This window comes from Macrobrachium nipponense, chromosome 9 (assembly GCF_015104395.2).
Source record: "Macrobrachium nipponense isolate FS-2020 chromosome 9, ASM1510439v2, whole genome shotgun sequence".
Taxonomy (NCBI): Eukaryota; Metazoa; Arthropoda; class Malacostraca; order Decapoda; family Palaemonidae; genus Macrobrachium; species Macrobrachium nipponense.
The window spans coordinates 52284662-52306935 of record NC_061110.1 but is presented as its reverse complement, the minus strand read 5'-3'; the positions used below and the strand labels follow the sequence as shown (position 1 = coordinate 52306935).

The 22274-nt window shown below is 38.4% G+C and overlaps 1 protein-coding gene across 1 annotated transcript in view; it reads left to right on the top strand.

Moving 5' to 3' along the window:
- Positions 1-22274, top strand: part of LOC135218517 (growth hormone secretagogue receptor type 1-like) — a 486215-nt gene that overhangs the window by 366610 nt on the left and 97331 nt on the right. The window contains 1 exon segment of the mRNA XM_064254882.1: positions 20958-21107. Within this exon segment, the coding sequence (XP_064110952.1) occupies positions 20958-21107 (150 nt within the window).

Sequence of the window (22274 nt, the reverse complement as noted above, 5' to 3'; positions counted from 1 at the left end):
CCAACAATTATCTTTGCCCCAAAGTTGGCCACCCCCCCCCCCCCCCCAACCCCCACTGCTTTTTGAGGTGTAGAATCGCCACTGACCCTCATTCCTGTTAAAATAATCTTTAATCCCTCCCTTGAATATTATGCAGAGCGCTCGTTTGAGCATTATTAATTACCAAGGTCGCGAAAGTGAATAACATAAACGTGGAAAAGAATGCAGGTTTTATACATACCTCTCTATCTGGGCCTTATATGAAGCACACAGGTGACGCTGAGTCTTTATTGAAATGAATGCGCCTTCCATTCTGGTCGGTGATGATGATTGAAATCGTTCCAAAATGTTAGTGTTCAGCGCTTTGTATATCGTATTGTGTATCCCCTTCTCTTTGCCACTCTCTAATGTTAAACAATTCAATATATTTACTAGTTTCCCTCCAAAAACAGTCGGTTGAACAATATCGGTGTACACACATATAATCTACACTGCAATTATTGGATAAGGAATCAACAGAGAGATGTGCATTTACCGCATCAGGGCCGTAAACTTCGTACGCGGTATTATCTTTAAAACCCAGCAATCTGGCTGCTTTATTACTGAATTTGACAGATACACTTTTAATGTCCCCCACCCCAATCTTCCCCCCTCTTAACGTGAAGGATAATAATTCTCCTGCTGTCTTCATCCCAACAAAATACATCGTTACTGTTGAAAACGTTTTTGTATTCACTGTCAAAATATACTTTTAAATGTTCAAAAATATCATTGTTAAGCGCCCTCAACAGTCTTTTCATGTCCCCCGCTAACACAGCCGTTGGCGGTCTAAAGATATAGGCGCGCTTATTTTTACCGCATTTAGTAACAGACTGGAGGGAGAATTCTTCATCTCTTGATACTACAGCATAATAAAATCCCGGAAACATGATTGAAGTTAGATCCACTTCATATTCGCTTCCATTTGGTAGGAATATAAGAGCAGGTAACCTATTCACAAGCCCGGACGCTGAGTTATTCATGTACTTGTCCAAGCAGCCTATACTGCTCACATATATAATGTGTTCACCCGTCATACTGGGGAAACTGCTCATAATTTCGCTCATCTAGGTGCATGACATGCTTTTACCTTCAATAAACTTAATGTCCTCCCCCTTCTGATTCGTCACACCAATGGAAATGTAATCTACCACATTTGTATTTAAAGGTCTATAAACTGCGTTATGCGAACCTCTAACTTGTCCAGATTCCAACGTGAAACAGTCCAGGATATTTACCGTTTTATCACCTAGCGATGAGGGTTGAATAATGTCGGAATTAAGTAAATGAAATCGATACTGAGATCACCGAGATAGGGAGTTTTGGAGCGATGATTTTTCAACACCCTCACACCATAAATCATGTATTGCACGCCTATGTTAAACCCCAATAAACACACGGCCCTAACACTAAACTTTACAACAACGGAAACAACTCCTTCTACTTTCGCAACCTCAGCATTCACGTATGTGAGGCTCATCCTCTTCAAATCATCATTCCATGAAAATAACCCTTCCCTACGCATAACACCCCGAATGTATGCACAGTAAAACGTTTCCAGTTGTTCTGTAATGTCTGTATTGAGTGCTCTAGTCAGTCTATTTATATCCCACACTAATAAGCCAACAGGGGAAACATACGTGAAAGCGTTATGAGCAAGTTGTCGAACTCTGATTAAAGGTGACTTTAAACTGAAGTGTGAAATCTTCATCTTCTGGTGTGACGGCATGTTATTCATTTGGGAGTGTAACCCCTGTGACACCTAATTCATATTCAACCTCTTTTGATGGAGTTATGTGAGCGCCCAACCTGTTTATAAATTTACAAGGTTGGTTTTCAGGAAATAAATCTAGGCACACCCCGCTATTCACATATACGATGTAATTGCTACACATGCTGAACACAATGCTGGTAATACACATTATTGAGCTCATATATACCACACAGCTTAGAAGGGATGAATAAAAAGTCTAAAAAAATTAATTGTATTTATTATACAAAATAATGGAACATACATAGATACACATACATATACAGGTTGGCAAACATTTTTTTTGTTTTCTTCCGTGTCCATCACTTACGAACATCTCAATTTGGAAAATGAATCCTTCAACCGCACATCTTCCGCACACTTCTCTTCCATGAAGGATAAAACTGACTCCTTGACAACTATATATGTGACCTTTCCATGGCGTTTCATCTCCTCGCCAAGGAGATAATCACAGGTAGGTATTGTTTAACCAGACACAGTTCACGCGACTGCTTTGTCCTATCCCTGCGGGGAATAGGACCTATTTCACATTTTCACACGATACTTTTTTTAATTGAATTTTTAAACTCTTCAACGCTGAGCAGAAGTGATTGTATCTCATTTCTCTCATATTGTTCCGCAACCTTTCCACATGGTCTTCATCCTTAGAATAAATTATACTCGATTTGGAGAATTCATGGTCTTCCACAGGTGCACCAATTCCATATTGGGTTAGCAACATGAAGATGATGAGTAGGTCGGGTTCTTCAGCATCAAATGTATTCTCTCCCTTGGGTACTGTCAGAATGGCGGTACCTTCTTTCCCACGGTGATGGTGTGAAGCGTAACTAGTCACGGCTCTGCTGTAATGGTGACCCGCGATGTCAGCATAGGGGTAAACCCTCACAATGTCTTCAACTAATCCATAATTTCCACATGTTACATAGTTAGTGGCTACAACCAGGAAACACTCCTTCTTGAACTTGCTCTCGGATAAACTCCCCAAAACCAGCTTGCAGGGTGAAGAAGCCATCTTGAACAGTGAATGGGAGTGTGCACTTCAACACTCGGCGAGCCTAAATACACTAATGCACTCTTACACTTGCTGGGGTTTCCACGTCCTCTCCTCTCCATCGCCGTGATCCATGCTAAGCTCCGGCCCCTTCGAAACTTTATTGTGCCCGTGCAATTGGACAGGTTCATCTCTGATAATTTTGCGATACGCCGATACAACTACTCCTTTCAAAAGTTTATCACACCCGCAGGATTGAACGGGTCCACCTCTGCTAATTTCGTGATTCGTCAACATGGCAGCCAAACATCCCCCTTTTTCTCTGCTACCCTGTTCTTCATTGTTCTGCTACCTCCTTTCTTAACTGAATTGTGCCATGCCTCTTATTCACTTGAAATTCTTTAGCAACATCTAAAATGTTATATCCGTTAAGCGGGTGGGACTGGTCTCCTTCTTCATTCCATTCAATTGTGCCTGAATTTTGCAGATGATTAACTACGGCTGTTACATACGGTATCAGATGATCATTGAACAATATATGAATAACACTAGTCAGGTCGGGATTTATTCTTTTGCCGGTAACTTCACGGTTGAGCACATTCAATATTAGTGGCCCTCCCTTCTTTTTCTTTGCATGGTCATCCTCAACGGGAGGTAAAGGAGGTGGAGGTGCAAATGTTTTAGCATTCATGGGAAAATTCGCACTTCTCTGCATGTTAAGAGGAATGTATGCGTCACCTGCACACAGCTGTATTTACCCTACCTCCCCTACTGCTGTCTTCACTATCTGCATTGATGCTGTTAACATTATTATTTTTATTATAATTGGTATTGACACATTGGTTATTAACATTGTTGTTGTTGTTATTGCCGACACTGTTACCACAAGGTACCCAGCCTTTTGTTAACCTCTCATACATGATGGCCGGTACAACGTATAACTCCTTCATTTTTTTTATTTTCCTATTTAAAAAGACTTCCCATCAAACTGGCTGCTAAAGGAAGTAATACGGACAGAATACTACCCCCTTTACGACTCTTCAGTATGTTTTTCTTCACCGCTAACGTTGTCATTTTCAAGGATACTCGACGGATTTCCCTCTTACACCTTCTGAGCTTTTTAATGAGGGTTGCTTCTCTGGTGAGATTACCGTGAAGAAAATTTCTAAATATTTCGGATATAGTAGGGATAAATGCTCTGCTTAATGTGGGAATTACTCTACTCCTCTCGGAGGGGGACAAACATGAGATGAATAAAATTAAATCTTTGTTTTCACGTATTAAAGCTTCCTTTTTACAACTCATGACCACACAATTTGGGATTCATCGACCCACAAATTAAATTGAGCAGGATAACCCTTCCAGTTAACATAATACTGCGTTCTGTTGCCTCTCCTCCTATTCCCTAAGATGGCAATGTCGTAGGTTTCAGGCGGTAGGATTAATTCTTCTCTGTAGAATGTACCTTTTATTTCTTCTCCCGCTAAATCTTCTAAGATGTAAACTGTAGGATTTTGCAGAGTGACGAGCTTTTTGATTTCAAAAATTTCTAGAGTGTTTTGAACTATGTATCCTCTCCTGAAAGCAGCGTTCCGGTTTTTGTCAGCTATGTTGAACTGATGTGCCCCAGTGTTGGAAAGGCGTTTTTATACATTCTCGAGAACTGACTTTTAATGTCCGCTTTAATGTTCATCACATGCACCTCCTTGGGCATCTACCCATTCCCTAAACTCTTGTGTGGTGAGTTGTTATAGCCCTCGACTATGTCCTGCAGAACGTCGATATATTTCAATGCGTTCTTTTGTGTAAGCTATCTGTATATTCGGTTTTTAATGGTTCTTATTACCCTTTCAGCTATAGAAGCTTGAATTTCCCGCGAGTAGACGCTATATAACAATAGATATTTCCTCACATGTTTGTTATAATATTCCCTACCTCCGTCACTGTTCAGACGGGACAGTCCTGAAAAATCACTAGATTCTAGAAGCACTTTCAGAGCATCGCTCACTGTGACACCGTCTTTTTTTCAAAGGTAGGACGCGTAAATACCTCGAAAATTGGTCGATGAAGAATAGCAGATATTTATAACCTTCATTGTGTGGAGCGAGTTTTGACTTGTCGGCCAGATCTGTGCTGGCCACAGCTCGAGGTTTGGAAGATATGATTTTCCTCCTAAGGAAATGTTTGCATGTGGTTTTATGTAGGGTGTATGATGGCTGACCCCGTAAAAAACCTGTGATGTCTGCTTTAGATATGCTTCTGTCCTCACTCTTTGCTGCTTTGAGTAGCACATTCACACTGCTAAAACAGCTAGGTTGCATTACTTCTCATATAAATTCCTGAGCAGTTGGAACTGTTCTTCAGTCATATTTGTACACGATTTAGTATTCGGTCTCTCGGAGTTTATTTGTTCTGAGCTGTAACAGTTCAGGTGTTGACGGAGCGAAGTCCGCTAATAGATAACCGTGCTGGTTATGTGTTAAAGGTCTTTTGTATATGTCTGAAAACTCCGCACCCCTTCACTAGCCAAACAACGGTCTACCCAATGTTTCAATCTGTCCAGTGTCACAGTTCTTCATGAGGATGTAATGGGAGCAATTGAGACTGATGTTCCTGCTGAATTTACCCGAGTGGAACTTGGAGGAATAATGGTTAGGAGACGCCTTGTTACGGAATAAGTGAAGTCACTCAGGTTGCTGGCCGCCATATTGGGACTGACAACTGAATCCCTGGGTCGACCGTAGGTGCGCAACTTTGCGATGACTAAGGTGTCACACTTTATTTTTGATGTGCTATGTTATTTTAATTCGTTCTTTTAGTTTTCTTGTGTGAGTATTCTTCTTCTGCTTACGGTATAAATAATTTCGTACTCCATTGTATCACTGTACATATACACAAAATCGTGGATTGATAATGTTTGGCTTTCTAATATATAATAGAAGCCTTAGATTAATATGCTTGATAGGGCTTAAAAATCGATTAGTATTTGACCTGACAGTTATTTACAAAGGCATATTTATAATACATTTTTAATAAAGTAACAAAAATATACATAGATAACAGAAAACAGTATCTGGCTTCATAATAGAAATAGAAAATACCTAGCAAAAATGAAAAAAAAAAAAATTTAGAATTGTCATGGCATAATTTAGTTAATTTACTCATCTTTTTTCATATCATCTTTGGTTACTCGATACAATTTGGCCATTCAGAACTCTCATCCTAAAAAACATCCGAAAGCTGACATCAAATATATATATATATATATATACTATATATATATATATATATATATATATAATTTATATCTATATATATATATATATATATATATATATCTTCAAGTAATCAAAGTCCACAATTATGTAAAATGTATTAAAAATACATAAAAGACGGGAGCTTTCGTCTACTTGATCAGTAGACCTCATCAGCCGTAATGATTTTTCTTTTCAAAAATATATACAAAAAAAGTTACGAAGGACAGGCAGGACTCTGGAAACGTCTCCAAGGGGATAACCACCAAAACAACTATCTTAATTATGTTATTCCCTCGTTTCAAATGTCTGGCCAAAAGACGAGCCGATCGTCGTGGTTGAACCACCTCCTCTGTGTGTTCGGCTGTTCCCTCGTCCAAAACGTCTGCATCGGCACCTGCAATGGGGGTTCTTCCTTCCAATGCCTGGGCACGAGAAAGAGAGACAACCTGGGCAGTAGGAGTGGTGCAAACAACGTCTGTTCTAATATTTACAGTTTTAAGAGCCAAATAATCTAAAAATGCATCCTCTTGGGTAAATGATTTGTTAAAATCAAACACGTTTAAAATATTAATAAGAGCCCCTTCAGCTACTCTGCGTCTACTTGCGTTATTATCTTTGTAAATTACTCTCGCTCCTTCCCAGTCAATTACATGCCCTAACTCTAACGTATGTCTGGCAACTGAACTATATTTCGATCCCAACCCACATGATCGCTTATGTTCCTCTAATCTTATACCTAATCCCTGCCAGATTCCCCATAACAACCCTTATTGCAATCTTTACACGGTACCACATAAACTCCAACGTCATAGTTTGTTTTGGTGGTTATCTCCCTTGGAGACATTTCCAGAGTCCCTGCCTGTCCTTCGTAACTTTTTTGTATATATTTTTTGAAAAGAAAAAATCATTACGGCTGATGAGGTCTACTGATCAAGTAGACGAAAGCTCCCGTCTTTTATGTATTTTTAATACACATTTTACATAATTGTGGATTTTGATTACTTGAAGATTTTCCAGTCACGTTATGGTGATTTATATATATATATATATATATATATATATATATATATATATATATATATATATATAACTTTAAACCGTAAGGTACCCTTGAACTGAACACATCAAACCAGGAGTGAGCAAGCTCTATAAAGTCCTTTGTACTTTCCCAAAACATACTCTTCAAAAGTCCCTGACTTCCATGAAATCTAAAGTTTTAGATGTTTTTCCGAAAGAAGCTGCACTGCTTTCCTCACATTCATACGTTGCGTACCTGTTACATTTATGTGTTACATTTATGCTGCAGGTCTCTTTTATATGCACTCTCTTCAGAATGTTTACTGAATATGTGATGAGTAGTAAGGTTAAAGTTGCACTTTCTCTTACAACGATGAACCCATTTCCATGTTGTTTACTCATCACGAGGGAATCGGAAAAAGGATACCTCCTTTTTCTATTTGAATAACAACCAAACACAGAGCAGCTGTTTGGCATTATTTAAATAATAAATTAGATGATATAAAAAATAAAAACTAGGGTTGTATTCGAAGAATGTAAAGCTAAAATTAATTCACTGCAGAGATGACTGAAGTGACCTGTGATCTAGATTTTGAATGAAACGGTAGCTGAGTGACTTCTCGCCCTGACCTGCCCTCCAGGAGGTGCGGCTCTTGGGGGGATAAGCCGCAACCCCCCACAAATGACTCTATCTGACCCATTCTATATATATCTTGGATAAAATATCTTATCACTTTTTGCCTCCATTTATGCCATGAAAAGATGCATTATGAAAATAAAAGCTGGGAAAAATAACTGAAGCGTTTCTATTAATCCTTATGGTTTGGTCTCTCTTTTGCCATTCCTGGGCGTAGCTGCCACGCAGTAAACTGGCTTCACTTTACTGAACGGTCTGTTCTGGGTTATGAAAATCACCGATATGCCCGAATGCCGTCCTGCAGTGAATGCCTGGATGACGAATTTATTGTCCCTGGCTTATAGAAAACAGTCGTCCAGTACAAATAATAGACCTTTTCCATCCTCCATTCCTCTTTCTGTGTAATCAAATGGGTTTAGTATCTCTTTGGATACTTTGAATTTAGCACTTATGGTGTGATGTCTTTCCAGAGGGTGTTCACTCACCCCACAATATAAAATGCAGTGAAAGTTGGCCTCATACATTTCAATTATGCTCTGACACAGGATCGATTTTCCACTGTTGCTGGAACCTGCTATGATAATTCGTGCGGGAACAGCGAAAAGGTATAAGATTTCTCCCAAGGGACCCGCTTCCATGGTTACAGTTAATACACTACTGAGCAGATGCAACGTTTACCTGAGCATTATATACAGGTGAGGGTTGTAGAGAAATGAGTTTGATTTTGCAATGTTTTTATTCATCATAATTTTTTATATACATGTTTGGGTTATAGAGAAATAAATTTGATTGTGCGTTGATTTTATGCATTATAATTTTTTACATACATTCCCAATAATTTAAAGTATAAATTCATGGATAAATTTGTATATACAGGCACACATTTCAGTGTGTGACACATCTACTCAGATCAAGCCGACTTTTCTTAGCAGGGGGAGGAAACATCAACTTTGTTCAAGAATTTACGAGGGCAGTTATTAGACGCTGCTGCTGCTGCTTAACCTCCAATATGCTGTCCACTCTCCGTCTTTTGGAACAACCTTTTATCTTAGGGAAGCAGTGTGAAGATTGGGCGGAGGCTTTGGATGTGCTTGCCACAGCCGGTGGGAGTGGCGGCGGCGGGAATGCCAGGATCTCCTCATCTTCTTCTTCAACTCCTTCTGCTCCCCCTGCTCGTTCATTCATCAGGATCTGAGGCTGACCGTAAGCGAGGGATTTATAAGGGGTGATGTAATACCTCTTATCTTCTAAAGGACATAGAGCTACCTTCCTCTGTCGGGTGTGACGCATTGTTCTTCCCACCATCCTTAACGTGTTACACCCACTGTTTTGCGTTTTATTTGAATAAACTTTAGGTTTTACATGATGACTCTGATAAGATCGACGCCTGTTTCAACTTTGACTAGTCCGAGTTCCCCCTTGCACGTGCCTTCATACACTTCGTGAGTTTTGAGAAAGTTGCTCAAATCCAAATACAGTTTAAGTACATCCTTCAATTTGTGTGCAAGGTTGCCAGTCTCCAGGGAGAAGATCAAACTGTCAGTGTCAGTGTACAGGAGTGTAATGTATTGAGAAACACTACTCTCTCATTCTACTATGTTGAACCTTCTGGGAGTTGTTGTAGAAATCTCCCGCCATCCACAAACTGGGAAGCCAGCATAAGCATGGGTCTCCTTACTTGTAATTGATATACCATAATAAAGTACGTGAATGACCACCCTGTCTTCTTAGGAACCTAAGTACTAAAGGACAACTCAAGAATGCAACAGTGGCGACGAGGAAGAATCCAGTGTACGAAGAGGTATGTCACATTGAAGGAGAGTTAGTGTACCAACGACAGCCGGCCGTATCTAGCCTAGCATACCAGTTTAGGCCTGGCCAACGTCCAGACTCCAGTATTCGAGTAGCCTGAATTCAGCTGTATTTGTTGGGGATACACCGAAGTTCCATACCCTGTCAGGAAGGATGGCAGCAGCAAGGAGACCGACAATTCCGAGTTTAACCCAGATAAGTTGGAATTATCTTGTTGGCTGGATCTATTTTCCATGAATTGTGAAGTAAATGAAGTAACAGAGGTCGACAGCAAAAAGGGCTTTGTTGCTTCTTCAGTTGGAGTAGAGACATTTTCCACGATCTGTAAGTTAACAGCACCGAAAGATTGCCGTCCTGCAGTTCCATTTGATGACCTAGTAAATCAACTAAAGTCGCATTTTATAACAAAACCAAGTTATCATAGAGCATTGTGTGATTTCCTACAGAGGAAGAAGAAAAGTAGTGAGTCCGTGAAGGAATATTGATGCAGAACTAAAATTGTTAGCTCAACAGTGTGAATTTTAATAGTGATTTTGACCGAAGGTTGAAGGAACAATTATTGGTTGGTATTGATAATGAAGTATATTTTAAGGTTTTATTAGCTGATCCTTTTGAGTTTAAATCAATCTCCCTCTCGTGAATTACTTGCCAAGGTTACCAATTTAGAAACTGCTTATGTTACTGAATGTAGTCCTACTTCAAGTTCTTTTATAGATAATAGGCCTGCAGGTACTGTTAACAAGGTTAGGCATAAGGTAATTAGGCCTAGGCCTAATTCTAGTGCAGACTCTAAAGGGAGAGGTAAAAGTGATTATTGTAAAGTTCAAAGTAAATGCATTCATTGTGGGCGCGATACCATTTAGCTAATAATTGTAGATTTAAGAATGCTAAATGTTATTCCTGTGGCAAGGAAGGGCCATGTTAGTACAGTGTGTCCCAATAAAAAGGCTAGAAATAAATCTAGGAATGTTAATACAGTGCATGATGTAGAGGAGTCTACTAGTAAGGATATTCCTGTTAATGAAAGTTTCCATGATTCTTATGATTTATTGAAACTTTTTGATGTTAATGTGAATTCTATTGATTTTGTCGATGATTATGAGGAACCATATAGAGAAATTTTAAGGTTAAATGGGTTTCCCCTAGAGTTTGAATTAGACACTGGCAGTGGTGCATCCACTATTTCACGGCATGATGCTAATAAAGTGAATTTAACCCATTACCAACAAGGAACGCTTAGCAATTATGATAAAGCTGAAATGCAAGTGTACGGTGAAATAAATTGTGATGTTTCTTTTAAAGGCCAAATGGTCCAGGGACAAAAGTTTTTTTGTTGTGTTTTTTGTAGATAATGATTTAAATTTAGCAGGCAGGTCTTTGATGAAGAAATTGAAATACCAGTGGGTACAAATTGATAATGTGTGTGATGATAAATTTAAAGGTCCTCTTATTACCCCAAGTAGTGCATCTAGGCCTAAGCTTGATTGTGTAAAAATGTTCAATGAGTATCAGGTGGTGGAAGGATCACATTACAAATTATGAATGTCAATTAATGTTAAAAGAAAATGCTGTGCCTAAGTATTTTAAAAGCTAGATCTGTTCCTTATCATTATAAAATGTAAAATTGAGAATAGTTTGAAAGAACTAGAAAGTAAAAATATAGTGAGCAAAGGTCGAGCATGCTGGAGATTGGGCCAGTCCTATTGTTCCTGTAATGAAGCCTAATGGTGAAATAAGGAGTTTGTGTAGATTGTAAGTATCTCAATACCCAAACCAGTGTTAAATACCTTCCCATTACCGAGATTGGATGATATTTGGCAAATTGTAGGTTCTTGTCAGTATATTTCGAAATTGGATTTGAAAAATGCATATTTACAGGTATCTGTGAGTGAAAATTCTCAACAATATTTGATTATGAATACTCATTTGGGATTATATAAGTTTCATAGATTGCCTTTTGGGTTGTCGTCAGCACCAGGTATATTTCAGAGGTTTATCTCTGAATTATTGGCAAATATTGAGGGTGTTCATGTATTTTTAGATGACATATTGATTGTCGGAGCTACCAAGGAGGAACATGACAAGAGTTTATGTAAGGTTTTATCAATTTTGCAACAGAGAAATGTTAAATTGAATAAAGATAAATGTATTATTGTTCTAGGGAAGTACCTTATTTAGGATACATTTTAAGTTGTGATGGAATTAAACCTGACCCAAAGAAAATAGAGGCAATTTTGGAAGCTCAACCCCTCACTCTGTTCAGTCTTTAAAATCATTTTTGGGGCTATGTACTTATTACAATAGGTTTGTACCTCAGTCAGCTCTATTTTATGTCCTTTATATAATTTAACCCAAAAAGAATGTGGAGTTTCATTGGGCAGCAGTTCATGAAGAAGCTTTTCAGAGTATTAAGGAAGCTTTGGGAAGAGCTGATATTTTGGATAATTTTAACCCCAATGCTACCATGATTTTAGAAGTTGATGCTAGCCCTGAGGAGTGGGAGCTGTTCTTAAGCAAGATATAAGGGTAGAATTTTCTACTATTTCTTTCAAAAGTAGAAAATTATCTAATGCTGAGTGTAATTATTCTCAAATTGTAGAGAGGCTCTATCCATTATTTTTGGAGTCAAGAAGTTTTCTGATTATCTTTTGGGTAGGAAGTTCGTTATCAGGACGGACCATAAACCCTTGACTCATCTATTTAACCCTAGTAAGTCTATTCCACAATTATCTAATGCTCGTATTCAAAGGTGGGCTTTATTTCTATCAGGTTTTGATTTTAAAATTGAACACATTAAGGGAGTGCATAATACAGTGGCAGATGCTCTTAGTAGGCTACCATTGTGTAGAGATGATGCTGATTTTCATGTACCAGGAGAATATGTAAATTTGATTAATATTTTGGATAAGAATTCTTTTGATGTTACAATGGTAAAAGAATGTATAGAAAGAGACACTGTTTTTTATGCAGAGTACGAGATTATGTAAGGAAGGGGTTCCCAAGGAAAAGGTGATGGAAATTAGTATGTTACCTTTCTATAATTGAGAAATGATCTTTCTTGCATGACAATGTATTACTCTATAGGATCGTATTTTGGTTCCTGAGATGTTGAGAAAGCGTGTTATGGAAATGCTTCACGAGGGCCACCAGGGTATTGTTGCCATGAAAGCTGAAGCAAGGTCTTTTGTATATTGGCCCAACATGGACCAAGATTTAGAACAAATACACTTCCAACTGTGCATTATGCATAACAATCTCAAACATAAGGGCATTTCACCTTATCTTGGCCGTCAGTAGATAGACCTTGGTCCCGCTTGCATGTAGATTATTGTGGACCCATTGACCAACATGCAATATTTGATTTTATTATTGATTCCTTTCTAAAATTTATTGATGTCTATGCTTGCAAGAATATAACTTCAGAGGGTACCATACAATGTTTAAGGTCATGTTTTGCTAATTATGGTATTCCTGACACAATTGTATCTGATAATGCAACTTGTTTTATGTCTAGGGAGACTCAGAATTTCTTTCAGAAAAATGGTGTTAGACATTGTTCAGGAGCACCATATAATCCAAGTACAAACGGGCTTGCAGAACGGGCTGTCCGATATTCAAAACTAATTTCAAAAAGTTTGATTGTAATTTGCCTGTAAAAACCAGGAATGGCCAAATTTTTGTATACCTATAGACGTACAGTACAGTCTTCTACTGGCTGCTCCCCAGCTGAATTATTGTTTGGAAGGAAATTTAAGGGTCCATTAGATGTTATAATGCCTAAACAAAGAGATGAGTGTTATGTTCATGATTCTAAATTCAGAGTTGGCGATGCAGTATATGCCAAGAATTTTGGTAAAGGACCAGAATGGGTGGAAGCTAAGATTATCAAAGTTCTTGGTGAAAGAAAATTATTTGGTTTCTGTAGAGGTTAATGGTATTTTGACTTGGAAGCGTCACCTTTCACAGTTATTTGAGAGAAAAAAAATGTATAATACTAGAGTAACTGATGAACCGTCACTATTAGAAGATACAATGATTCCTTATGTTCCTGTAGTTTCTTCTCCCCGTAATGTACAAGGATTAGAAGAAACAAATAACACTATTCAGAACTCTGGTATGATTTGTAATTCCAATGTAGAAGTAGTAGGATCAGAGAACAGTAATTGTGATACTGGTGCCATTGTAAGAAAATCTACCAGAGTAAGTAAGAAACCTAGGAGACTCATTGAACAAATTTAAATTTTTGTCTGTTAACCTAAGGGGGAGGAGTGTAATGTATTGAGAAACACTACTCTCTCATTCTACTATGTTGAACCTTCTGGAGTTGTTGTAGAAATCTCCCGCCATCCACAACTGGGAAGCCAGCATAAGCATGGGTCTCCTTACTTGTAATTGATATACCATAATAAAGTACGTGAATGACCACCCTGTCTTCTTAGGACTAAGTACTAAAGGACAAGAATGCAACAAGGAGCTTAACTCTATCACCATACAGTTTTTGAAGGACGTCATAACGGAACTTGTACATCATGTCCTTAGCCAGGTCCAGTATGCTGAACCCCGACATAGATTGCGGATTCCGCTGTAACAGTTTCTCTGCAGTGATTCACAATGTATCGTTGATTGTTCAACCTTTCAAAGGACTTGTGTGTGCTTAGACACATTTCTAAGTAGTGAGGGTTCATTGGTGTTGAAACTGTCCTGGTGGAATAGTTCAAATGGTTTTTAATGGTCACACCAAAATGACTGTTCATCAAGATTTTGATGGTATTCCTCTTGTCACGGTCTAATTCTTTCGCTCTCCTCTCCACATTCTCTGTGATGAAATAAATAAAATCCTTGTTTCAACTTGTCGACTTCTAGACCAAGTCTTATTAATGTTTGCAGTAGGGGAAGGCAAATTAACTTTTCTAATAGGATTTTAGTGTAAGGTGATAGATCCTGGAGGGTTACGTTCATGTGATATATAGCTAGAGGGAATTCATCCGTCCTGAGAGCGACATCATCCCTAACCTTCTTAGTATCAAGGAGGATGAAATAACCGTTCTTCCTTCAAATTGATGGATGTGATATCGCTGGCAGTAAACCTCTATAGTTCAGGTGGGGGAGAGCTCCGTTATTTCATCCAAAGGCATTTTATATCTGCTCATCATCGTAGGATAAAGACTGGTAAAATTGACGTACAGTATATATGATTGTCAGTCACCTGCTTTAAATTGTGGGTTTAACTCGTAGTTGTTCGCTATGGCATGCCTTTGACTAGACTGCAGAGACCGCCTCTGATGTTGTTAGCTATCAGTTGGTAAGTTTCCCCGTCGAAAATCAGGGGAAGTCGCGTTCATGAAGTGTGAGGAAAAGCTTCTAGTGAGAGGGAGGTAGAAGTTAAATAGTAAACTAGGTGCAGTCCAAACTGTGTATAAGCAATCTTCCTCCAAGCTAAGTAAACATCCCCCAATAATCCCACGTCCATGAGAAGGTATAAAATGGTGCAATCCAGTAAGTTAAAACAGTTTGCAGCATTCCACACTTTGCAGACATGTTCATATCCTTCACAGGGTATGCTTTCCCCTATCAGTGAGGAATTGAAACACACTTTGGGAGGGATGCCAGGTTTTTGCAACACTTCGAAACCTGTGACATAGTCGTAAGGGTAATACTGTTTACCTGTGCTCAAAACCAGTTTGGTGCAATCGTCTGGATATTTAGATAACATATGACGAGTGATTTCCAAAGCTCCTTTCTCCTTGATGTGACTTGATGCGAGACTGGAAAGCGTTCCTCTGATCATGTGTGCACTGTCCATCAATCTGATGTTGCCAGTTTTAAGCAAATAAGATGAGTGCGGCATCGTAAGACAAATTGTGTACTAACACTGGTAGGGCTCTGCCTGCATATTTTAAATTAAAATTGCACTTCCTGCATAATGAGCACACATAGTTGTCCATCGGTATGTGATGCCGCACTTTGATAGCGTTATCGGTGAACTTAATGCTGCAACTTTTGCAGTGTGTAGCCTGTTCAAACTGGCGGGTTGTTTCACAGGTCATGCTGATTTTGTGCGCCACCATCATCTCACGTATCCTGGCCCAGTCTTCGATGCAACATTCACCTACACCTACTCTGTGTGTACAGTAATCATCGCTTCTGCTGTCAACAATTGCATAACAATATGCGTGTGCTTTCTGGCTTGACATAACTCTCTGGTCTTCATCCGTGTCAAGGCTGCCTGTTGTATGCTTCAAAATCTAAGAAGGCGATGTGCGAGGTTTATTCAGTGCTTTCGCTTTTTCAAACTATTTAAATTGGTCTGGCTCTGGGTATAGAACTGTGGTTTGGGTTGAACAACTTCGAGTGTGGGCATCACGTATGGTGGGGGTATTAAACAAGGTTAGACAGTAATGAAACATGCCACCTGTGTATTCTCTCATTTGATGAGTGCATGGTGGTCATCTGTGATTAGCAGTAGAGTGACCAGTCAGGGACATGACGTGTTACCCCCTTTCTAGCGAGATGCACGGTCCAACATTATTTCTGATGTTTTCCCATGACCAATTCACACAATTTGTACACATGGATGTTAAGGTTGTTGTCTTGAAGGAGTCGCTGTTCAGTGGCATGTCAGGTGTGGTTTAATGCTGATCTGATTCATCCTTATCCAGTTTTTCACATCCCTGGTGAGGTTTTTACCTGGTGTGTTGTGGTTTTTCCTGAGTCGCACATATGCTTCTAGCGCTGTAATGATGCAATTGTACCCAGATTCGATGTTGATGACTTGGCTGCCACCCCTGACTCCCACGGGATACTCTTTAAAGTTTGCTATGTTCACCATTTCTCGCGGCGAGATGTTGATTTGTATACTGTGTAGCGACATGATGCACCAACCCGAACCCTCGCTTAAGTTGAACCTGTCATCAAGGTTGCTCGCCACGTATTCAATAGATTCATCTAGCGATTCGTACACTGTGTCCACCAATGTTAGCGCAGGTGGCGTATTAACGTAAAAAGAACCTTTTTCACGGGTGGTACCACAGCCACCCACCATTCTCTGCCTGGTGATGATGATGCACAGGTATAACATGACAGAATTTATATCCCTCTCCACGAGTGTTCGCAAGATGTCCTCAGCGAGCTGCGTTCTGTTAATTCTGAGCGCCATTGTCATGTCATTGTGCGTTCCTACTGCGACTGAATAAGTTATAGTACTCACAATTCGGTTGGCCTCCTCTTCTTCCCTGTTAAGCAGCATCTGCTGTTGTTTGGCACCTCCTACTTGACAGTGACCTCCTCTCAACAATATTTCCCTTGCATTTTCCCCATTCGGTAGAGCTGTGACAACGTTCACGGTGGAACCTGCAAAAAAATAGGAATAACAAGTAGAGAATTTACTAAAAATAAAATGATTGTTTTATATGTGAATGTAATGGTGACGATGTGCATTTTTTTTTTACAGTGAGTCACATCTCGACAAACTTCTAAATAAAAAGAATTATTCTCACCTTCCTGCAGAGTGGCACTCCTTGCTGTACCTCCTGTTGAGGATCGTCCTGGGTTGGGTGTGTTCCCACCCCTGTTTGCTCCTCTTCTTTCAACATTGACAGCAGATTCAGCAGTCCTCTGGCTTGTCCGAGCCTTTGGTGCCGTATATATATGCCACGGAAAAGGAATTTCAATGGAGCTGTCACTTGTAGTTTCATCGCCACTGTTGCTGGTGGAATTACCCATGTCTGCTTGTGGAGATGTTGTGGAGTAGAGCAGCCTGTTGACAAACTGATGTGGGTCTTGCTGCTGCTATTTGACCTTGTATACTGAAGGTAGCAATCGTAATTGTCTTTTCACATCAGGTCTTGGGGATTAACTCACATCAGCGAAACATGCGGAATTATCAGTGCATGTGTGCAGGTGGTTACAATCGTCTATTTATCACCCTCGTATGAGGGTTTGCTAAAGCGGTATATCGTGTTGTGTGTGTGTTATGTACTATATGACACTGGACATGGAGACGGAATATTGAGCTGTGATAGTCGCATTGTGTTGTGTGTCTTGTGTGAATGCATACCGTTGCGATATGACATGTTGTGCACCTGGCAGTGAGTCAGAGAGAAACAGTGACTGTTGTGGCTACTTATCAGCTGCTCATCTGAATTTGAATGGAGTTTAGAAATCTTTTCGCATTCATACTATCATGTGATATGACATGTTGTGCACCTGGCAGTGAGTAATGGAGAAAAGCGGTGACTGTTGTGGGTGCTAATCAGTTGCTTATCTGAATTTGAATGGAGCTTAGAAATTTGTTCGCATTCATACTATCATGTGATATGACATGTTGCGCACCTAGCACTGAGTCATAAAGAAAGTCAGGTTAAGGGAGTTATAATTTATTTTACTTGTATTCATATCTATTCATATATTCACTCAAGTGGGTTAGGTTAGGTTGAGGGACTTAGACTTTGTTCCTCATATTCATATTTTTCATATACTCATGTGGGTGAGGTTAGGTTAGGTTAGGTTAAGGAACTTAGAATTTTTCCCCTTCATATTCATATTTGTGAGAAATGGGGATTTTTTTCATCCGTAGAGTTTCTCTAGAGCCAATAGGTTGCGTTAAGTTAGGTTAGGTTAGGTTGGGTTAGGTTAGGTTAAGGGACTTAGAATTTTTTTACTCAAATTCATATTTATGTGAAATGGTGGGTTTTTTTTTTATATAGTATATCTTCAGCCAAAATGGGGTTGGGTATTTTCAAGGGGTCGAGCGAAACCACGATTCTCCTATCTGAAGAGTTATTCATGAGCCATTTAGGGGTTCTTTTCTGGACTAGAGTGAAATATTTGGTGATTTTCCCATGGAGTCGTTAATGGTCAATATACTTGAGGTTAAGGTAAAGGCAAGCTTATGGGGTTTATCGCCTGTGAGCCTAATTGGGGGTCGGGTGTTGAGGTTGAGCCAAAATGGGGTCTTTTTCTTTATTAGCAGGGAAACAGATGAAAGGTCTGGGGAATGTGAAACTAGAAATAGATATTTTGTCACGCAAATTTATTGAAAGTTTTCTAGCTTTAGAAGACAAATTTTTTCTTGCACAAGTATTGTTCTCAATTAATTTAATGAGGAGACATGGAATAATATTGGATAGTAGTGAAGGAAAGATTAGCCTGATATAGGTTAATCACAAGACCATATGTTTTACGCTTGACAAAGAAAACCCTCACCAAAATCTGATCAATTTGTCTGAAAAGTTTTGACAAGTGAGACCGACATAAGGAAAGAGCATATATGTAACAAGAACAAGCAAGATATGGTGGAAACATAAAAAAGGGGAATTCCCACAATTAGAGAATACCGAACTATTTAGATATTCACATTCAGATGATATATACTCAGATATAAATAATTGTGATGACCAAAACACTAAATCTAACAAAAATCAAGGCATCTATAGTAAGTAGGTAGTAATGAGTTGTGAAAATGAAAGAAAAGTATTTAATGAAATATTGCCCTTAAATAAAATAAATAAATCAGATATAAACAGTATAACAGAAGTGACAGAAGAAACCACTGGAGATACAGAACTTTGCTATTTTTCAAACATAGAAGAAAAAGAAATATGTTGTGTTAGCACAGCTGATGATAATAAAGTAAAATTTATACTTATTAGAGGAGTAACTTTTTGTCCAAAATGTTTTTAAAAATTTATTTACGATCAAGAGGTTGCTCCCTGGTACCTGCATACTCCCTCCTTGAGTTGACACCATATCCTCATAAATATATGGCCTCCAAACTGCTCAGCCACTCGCTGCTTGAAGTTACATTTCCACTGGTTGCTAAACACTCAGCTGGGTTAGTCTGATTCTTCCACACTGCTTTTTGTAGTCTGTTTCACCTGGTCACCTTTTACCACTTGACCAACTGACTGCTGATGTGCCTGATAACACTCTCGGCTGAAGTGTCCAGCTCTTCCACACTTAAAGCAGACAACATTAGGCTTCTGTAACTGTCTTGAAAATTGGATGTTGAGGCTTTCACATTAGCATGCTGAGGGGTATTAATTGCGTTATTTTGGTATGATCACTTGTATGATTCCCCTTATTAAATTTGTTCCTGAAATTTGGATGAGATTTAAAACCTGTGCATTGTTGATTCTGGTACTTGACATAGTTTCTTTTGCTACTGATTATATTATAGTCTTCACTCAGTGCAGCAGCCTTATCAAGTTTCTCTCTCTCTCTCTCTCTCTCTCTCTCTCTCTCTCTCTCTCTCTCTCTCTCTCTCTCTCTCTCTCTCTCTTAAATAAGCTCTTATATGATCAGGAATTCCCTAAAATATTGTTCAAGAACAACTAACTCCTCTAAATCTTCAAACGTTTTAATTTTAGCAGCTTCTAACCATCGTTTAAACCACATTCTCACTTTGTAAGCATTTCAGGAAAACTCTTCAATACATCCATACTCAACCGCTGTCTGTTTCTCAATCTGTTTCTTTTGAATTGAAAGACAAGAAGACACTTTGATGACATCATAATCTTATACACTGATGTGAGACATTGCATTTTTGCTAACGTTATTTAAACTTTAGGGCACACATAATAATAATAATAATTATCAGGAAAAGCGAGAAGAAAATTTAAATTAAATTATTTGATCAACTAATATTTGCAATGTAATGATTTGTGAAAAGCTAGATGTGATACAAAAATATAACTTACGTGATTACTTAGCGTTCTTAGGCCTTGCAATTGTTTGTTTGAAAAATTTACGTTACTGAGTGGTAAAATGGGATATATATATATATATATATATATATATATATATATATATATATATATATATATATATATATATAGCTTCATTCATATCATAATTTTTCGTCCAGCAAATTGGCACAGGGTGGATCATATAAGTTAAGTACTTAGATTTTTTTTACTCTACAGATAATTTTATCTTAGCCAATAGACTGCGTGTTGACTCAGTTAAAACAGGTGACGATACGAATTTTAACTAGAACATACTTTCATGGTATAGAGATATGTGTCCACTTACATACTTTGTTTTTAAGATATTTCTTATTTGTAGGTACGGCAGTTATTCCAAAAGACATGTAAAGCAAATTGATTCAAAGCAACAAATTTCATATTCATACGCAATTAAAAGGAGAGAACCCTTCCACTGGAAACACTCAGTTGAAACTTGTCATGGGAGCTTCAATTATTATAAGCCCGACTTGAGAACCTTGAGATACGTTGATATTCCCCACGAGTTAATGAGTGTTACAGTCATCATATTTCTGACCTTGCTATTCTAGAGTGCGAATAATTCTTTACATATACCTTCTAATATTTCTTCGTGCTTTCTTTGGTTTCAGAAAACATGGCAAAAAAAATAAAGGTTTTTTCAACAATGTATTTTAAAAGCTGTGAACGTGTTTATGATAGATTCTGCTTTTAAAATTATTTTTCTTCTCAGGTTTTTGTCGTGTCGGCAACACTGGGACTGTTTTTCCTCCCTCTTCTTGTACTTATCGCCTTGTACTGGAAGATCGCTCGGCAACTTCTGTTGGAAGATAAACAGCTCTGCAAAGACAAACCCAATCCCAACTTACAAGCGAGAAAACAGGTAATATGGTGTGCAGTTTTCGGATTACAAACATTCCTTCGTAAACAAAATTGAAAATCAGAAGACTCTATAAAAATAACAATAGTATTATTTTATATTTCACCTCAAGGCCACACACATGAATATACAATAAGAATAAAAAAGAAAATACTAATAATAGCAATAAACGTAAAAATATAATAATAATAATAATAATAATAATAATAATAATAATAATAATAATAATAATAATAATAATAATAATCCAGAAGAAAGAATCACTCATTGATGTCGCCGTACCTTGGGACACTAGAATAGAAGAGAAAGAAAGAGAAAAGATTGATGAGCATCAAGATCTGAAAATGGAAACAAGAAGGATATGGGATATGCAAGTGGAAATTGTACCCATAAGCATAGGAACACTAGACATGATCCCAAGATTCCTGATAAGGAGACTGGAAAAATCAAAGCCGAAGTAGCTCCAGGACTCATGCAGAAGAGTGTTCTCCTAAAACAGCGCACATAGTGAGAAAAGTGATGGACTCTTCAGGAGGCAGGATGCAACCCGTAACCCCTCACTATAAATGCCACCCAGTCGAATAGGATGACTGTGATAGACCAAAAAAAGAAACAAATGAATGCAATAATAATAATGATAATTGTTGCGATTTTAAACTCTGCGAAGGAGCCCCAGTTCTTACGAGATGTTATTTAGGAAGGGATGGCCTAACCCGTAGGTTACGCTAGCAAACCCCAAGTAAGGGCCAAGAGAAAATGGTTAATTTTAACAATTTTATTACAAAAATATACTATTATATACTCTATTATTTACATAATCCCAATATTAAGCACTCGCAATTAAATGCAATTAGCAAATCACACATGACAGATTTGTGTGTGCAGGGCAGGAGACTAGATGGAAAGGGAGTGAAACTTGAGAGATAGGAAATGGGTATAAACTCTCTTACATAGAATGGGTCACGAGAGGGAAGAAATGGAGTTGGAATTATAGTAACAACTGGAAGGAAAAGGTAGTAGAAGCAGAGAGAGTAAATGATAGGAGACAAAGTAGTAAATGTAATATCAGCATGGGATGCCAAGGGCAAGAGAAAGAATAATTTATTGAAGAGTTTGAGGCTGTCATTAGAACAGTGAGAGAGGAGGAGAAACTGATAACAGTAGTTGATA